This window comes from Cyprinodon variegatus, unplaced genomic scaffold, assembly GCF_000732505.1.
Source record: "Cyprinodon variegatus isolate N-32 unplaced genomic scaffold, C_variegatus-1.0 Scaffold611, whole genome shotgun sequence".
Taxonomy (NCBI): Eukaryota; Metazoa; Chordata; class Actinopteri; order Cyprinodontiformes; family Cyprinodontidae; genus Cyprinodon; species Cyprinodon variegatus.
This window is the reverse complement of record NW_015151064.1, coordinates 418054-423804: the sequence shown is the minus strand read 5'-3', so window position 1 is coordinate 423804 and position 5751 is coordinate 418054. Positions and strand designations below refer to the sequence as shown.

The 5751-nt window shown below is 35.5% G+C and overlaps 1 protein-coding gene across 4 annotated transcripts in view; it reads left to right on the top strand.

Annotated features, from left to right (window-relative positions):
- nckap1 (NCK-associated protein 1) overlaps window positions 1-5751 on the top strand; it is a 56020-nt gene that overhangs the window by 35293 nt on the left and 14976 nt on the right. For all 4 annotated transcript variants that reach the window (XM_015392870.1, XM_015392868.1, XM_015392866.1 and 1 more), the window contains 7 exons: window positions 1169-1275; window positions 1358-1490; window positions 2615-2696; window positions 3920-3978; window positions 4058-4203; window positions 4289-4421; window positions 5187-5306. In XM_015392870.1, coding sequence (XP_015248356.1) covers window positions 1169-1275; window positions 1358-1490; window positions 2615-2696; window positions 3920-3978; window positions 4058-4203; window positions 4289-4421; window positions 5187-5306 — 780 coding nt within the window. The remainder of the gene's footprint in view (window positions 1-1168; window positions 1276-1357; window positions 1491-2614; window positions 2697-3919; window positions 3979-4057; window positions 4204-4288; window positions 4422-5186; window positions 5307-5751) is intronic.

Here is a 5751-nt window from a genome sequence, read left to right as displayed (position 1 = left end):
GCCTTTCCTCCAGAGCAGGGCTCGGCTACCAAACTGTTCAAAGAGCCATATTGGACCTAAAACACAAATCAATCTGGAGCCGCAAAAAGGTTAAAGCCTTAATAAGCCTTGTATGGCAACCAAGGCTCTAAGTGTATTAGAACACTATAAAAAAAGCCTGTTTGGACTTAAACATGTAGTAAGTAATGGAAGAAAGTTCCCATTCCTGAACCAGAGCGCTACCTGTTAAATCTGCAAATGGTTTTCTATGCTTGCAACAAACTAGTAGCAGTGGTGGAGTTTGGTGATTCAATCCTCTTCTTAAATCTATCTTTGCTCTCCTTTAATTTATGCAGAAGTTCTGCACTTTTTCTCTCACTCCCAATTTGTTGGTCGGCTACATATTTAGCATTCCTTCCCTGGACATGTCTTTCTAAATTACTCTTTATTATTTGACAACTTCTCATTACAAATCAAACATGTAGGCGATCCTTCTACATTGTAATGAAGGCAAATGATTTGCTCCACTCTTTTTTGAATCCTCTGTTCTCATCAGCTCTCATACTTTTTCCCCCTGTTGGAATCCATGATCCGAGACACACCCACCGCATTGTTTACAACAGTCACCTGCCTGGCACCATGTCTCGCTGAAACGTGTCTTGCCGGCTATGGTGCTAATCTTCATCGACAGAAATGTTTAAATGTTTAAATTTAATAGTACAAATTTATTTCATATACAACATTAAACAACATTGGAAAATATAATAGATGTTTGTTTGCAATATGCACACCATATTAAAGCCGTATATCAGGCTTAAAGGGAATTTTATCTGTGAAACGTAATTTCAAAAAATAGAATTTAAAACTCTGTAGAAAATCTGTAGCAAAAAAAATATCAATAATAATAATAAACAACATTTAACATAACAGAACCAGTGAGGTGATTTAACCCATCCTCTCCTACACACACTGGAAACTTTTTTTAATAACATCACATATTTATTCAATGGATGCTATTAAGTTGTTATTTATATATATATATACAATCTTTAACGGATATAATAAACCCTCAGAGTCTTTGTTGCATTATGCTAAGCATGATGGGTAATGGCTTACTTATTCAGTTCTTCTTTCAGTCTGATGTGTTACTATTCCCCATATGAACATCTCTATTCCTCTGGTCCTCCAGGCATTATTTATTTTCATGGCGTTATCGTTCGCACGAGATGAAATCATCTGGCTGCTCCGACATGCAGACAACATCCAGAAGAAAAGCACAGATGATTTCATAGACAAGTAAGCAGAGCCTGGCAGCTTCCTGTGGCCTCCTTCTTCATTACCAGGCTGATGGTTCGGACCTTATGTTGTTGTTCTTCAGGCACATTGCAGAGTTGATCTTCTACATGGAGGAGCTCCGAGCTCACGTCCGGAAGTACGGCCCCGTCATGCAGCGATACTACGTCCAGTACCTGTCTGGCTTTGATGCAGTCGTTCTGAATGAGATGGTGCAGGTGAGTAGTACTGCTTCATTAGATCCCCATGTTTAGCAGTCAGCAGTGTTTCCCATAAAATGTCCTTAGTTCTGGGTTGTTTATTCTAATGTTTCTTTTTAGTTGACACTTAGAAATGACTATAGGATCAAAAGTATGAAGTTGTTGGTAGAGATATCCTGTTCATGTGACCCGGTGGTTATAAAAAAGTTGGTTGGTTGTTCTCATGCCATTTGATGTTGTTCTCTGTTTGAGTGATATCCCTTTTCTAGCATTCCATTCTACTAAATAAGTAATGAGTATCTAGGATTAATGCTGATATCGTATAGGATCAATTCTTAAAGGTGTAATAAATGTATTGTAGCAAAAATTAAAATCATGGAATCTCTAGTTTTTGAAGTTTTACCCTCTGTAAGGAGGGAATAATTTCTTTTATTGTAAAAAAAAATAATAATAATAAAATCCAGAATGAATTTTATTGCTTTTGAAAGTACCTTTGCTTTTTTCAAAAAAAAAATTTTCTCGCTGAAATGTATTCATTCTTTTTTTTAAAGTCTCTATATCATACAGAGTTTTAGAAACTGAATTCTTTTCCAATCACGTCTTAGAGATCACACTCTGTTCCCCTCTGGGGGCGGGCTTTACTCTGGAGGGAGGGGTGGTGGCTTGTTGCTATTGGTTTCCATGGTGATAACATGTTTATTGGTTAAGGCTGAGCGGTTGAATTGAGCTTGAAGTGACAAGAATGTGATCTTTGAAACACAACTTGAAAAGAATACAGTCAGTATAACTCAATCTGAAAAAACTGAGAAAAAACAATTGACACGAAAATAAATGAGAAAATAACATGTTACATTTACGTGAAAAAAAATTGTTAGAAAAATAAGAAAACAGCAAAGTTACTATCTGAGCCTTATTGATTAAGAAGTGTTTTAAAGTTTCATATCCAGACTGCATTTATTTATTTTCAAGTTTCCGTTCACAAAATGTTGTCTTTGCTAACGGAAGAAAAACAAATAACAAATTTCTATCTTCGTTGTTATTCCTTTAAAAAACTGAATTTGAAAAAATAAAAAATAGAATAGTCTTCTCGGGGAAAACATTTGGTTCTATTTTAATTTCTGTTTTTGGGCTTATTTAAACAGAACCTGTCGGTTTGTCCAGAGGATGAATCTATCATCATGTCTTCGTTTGTCAACACCATGACCTCCCTGAGCGTCAAGCAAGGTCAGTTTCATGTCTGGTTTCAATGTAATTCTGTGAGAAAGGTAAAAAATGGAATTGGACCAAGGAACCAATCACTGGGGGTCCTGAGCCAGTCAGCAAGTAGCGGCTGGCCAATAGAGGGCGCCACCCAACCCACTCGATGACCTTGATTAAGACATTAAAAAAAACAAATTTAATTATAAAATGTAAATATTTAAAAAAATATATTTATATTTTTTTTATATATTTTTTTTTATATGCAAGATAAATATTTGATCTTTGATCACGTGTAAAGCTGTTTCGTTCATTGTGGAATTTCCACCCAAAAATCTTTGGCTATTGACTCTCGCTGAAAGCTGCTGACAAGAACTGACGTCTTAGTCTTGGGCTGCTGATTGACAAGTCGAGTTGCAGAAGTTGGAGACGATTTGAGAGAGAGAAGTGGCACAAAAAAATGAAGTGGAGTTACTTAAAGCAAACACCAAGCAAAGCTTGAGGTTAAGGTGTTAGAACCTGATCAGCTGAACATTAATCAGCAATCTAAAGACAGATGGAGACACTGTGTCTTTTCCCAGGACCTGGTTTAGCTAAAAGGCTTGGCTAACAGGATGCAGTGAGGCTTAACGCTTTATTGTGCTTTCCCTGCCCAGCGTGGATAAAGACAGGTTAGGACTCATTTAAAGCACTTTTTAGAAAAGGCAAAGAAGAAAAAACAATATCTGATTCACATGGAAAATAATAGAATATACTGGACTTTTTCTAGGTGTTTTTTTTTTAATTTGCATAGTTGCTCTTAAATAAACACATTACCAGAAAAAAAAATTATTTTTATGTATCAAAAAAATGTAAAGCTAACTAATAGCTTCTCCATTATTAAACTGGTACATTATTTTTATCATATCAGATCATGCAAAACACAAATTTACCTTCACAAAACTTCATAAGGGCAAGATTTATGCACAAAAAGTAAACCTGTACATGAAATTATGTTTTTGTTTTTATAAAGTGTTTTTATAATGTTTTTGCTGTTGACAATCATAAATATACTGGTGTGATAACTTAGTATAAGTTTGATTGGGTTTTGATATACATCTATTTTAAATTCATTGTCCGATGTTTAAAGAAAATGAAGCGGCTGTAATGCTGCTCCTCATACTGAAGGCGTTTTGTTTTCTGGTGTTGAAGCTTTTAAAAGAATGATCATTTTAGTTTCCATATCTGAGTAAATGACTGGTTTCTTTCAGTGGAAGATGGAGATGTGTTTGACTTCAGGGGGATGAGACTGGACTGGTTCAGGCTGCAGGTAGAAACACAGCGGGAAACATTTTGGCTGTGTTTTTTCCCCCCTTTCTTTTTGACGCGTTTGTTTCCTTCTCCCCCAGGCTTACACCAGCGTTTCTAAGGCAAGCCTCGGTATAGCAGACCACAAGGAGCTGGGTAAAATGATGAACACCATCATCTTCCACACAAAGATGGTGGATTCCCTAGTGGAGATGTTGGTGGAGACATCGGACCTGTCTATCTTCTGGTAAGAAAGAAAATCTGCCACTAGTTGCTTTTTGATGATTAGAAATCTTCTCTATATTCTCTCCTTTTCTTGTTGCTGTTTCCAGTTTCTACAGCCGTGCATTTGAAAAGATGTTCCAGCAGTGTTTGGAGCTTCCCTCCCAAAGCCGACACTCCATCTGCTTCCCTCTGCTCTGCGCTCACTTCATGTCCTGCACACATGAGCTTTGTCCTGAGGAGGTGAGGGAGCTGCAAGCCTGCCTCAGTGAGGCAAATATTCTGATCAAAAACTAAAAAAATTTGAAACTTAAAACTAATTTTGAAACTGCAAACTATAACAAAGGTATTTTTTTAAACTAATGGAGGTAAATTTGGGCCATGAATTTCCCCCATTTTTTAAAACCGATTTAAATAATTTTAATCTAAAATTTATTAAAACTGAGATAAAAAAAAAAAAAAGTAAACTTAGAATAAAAGTTTAAAACTAGTTTTCAGGTTTATTTTTCTGTTTCAGATGGGATTTATTTTCATATTCAAACTGCTGGCCCCTCAGTGTGGGGGCGGGACTTGGATGGAATGATGACTGACAGCTTTGTTGCCTGAATAAAATATTCCAAGTTGCTGCATTCAGGACGCGTGGGAATTAGAACTGTCTTTCACACATAAGCAATACTCTATGTTTATATATATGTAAGGTTTTGAGAAGTAATATTTATTTTACATTTTCACATTGTGAGACATGTTTTCATTATTTTGGCGTACTTTTTTTAAAAGTAAAAAAAAAAAAAAAAATTAACACTTATGGCCCAAATTTAGCTCCATTTTTATCCCTTAACATTTTGTTGTAAAACTATTTTAACACAATGTTAAATTTTCTTTCCATCATAAACCATTTGTCGGGGTTTTTTTCTACATAAAATGTAAACTGATAAATTCAAAGTTTGTTTTTGTAATGTTTAAAAATAGTCAAACATTTTCAGATGAGAGTTGGTCTTTTCTTTGCAGCGTCACCATATAGGGGATCGAAGCCTGTCGCTGTGCAACATGTTTCTGGATGAGATGGCCAAGCAGGCCAGGAACCTGATCACCGACATCTGCACTGAGCAGTGTACTCTCAGCGACCAGGTAGGAACTACCTACTACTACTGAGGAAAGATTATTTCCTGTTCTCTCCCTCTCTGTGTTTACAGCAACTTTGGCACCTAATAACCCAACAGTTTATTAGTTTACTGACTAAAAACAGGAAGCTGTTTTTCTTGGGTTTGTTTCATATCATATCATCCCCAGACAAGTTTGATTTCAGGAAGTATGCAGAGTGGCTGTGATATGGAGTAAATTTAGTCCCAGTTTTGCAAGCTGAGTATGCATTTTGTAAATGTAAAAAAATAAATAAATGCAACCCAGAGATAAAACTTAAGAAAAACTTCATGATCAAATCAGAGAAAACTTAACTGTTTTCTTAGATTTTACGTTTGCAAATGATTGTATTTTTTTCTCTTTTTCTCGTATTTATTTTTGTCTGAATTTGTTCATACTTCATATATATATATATATATATATATATATATAT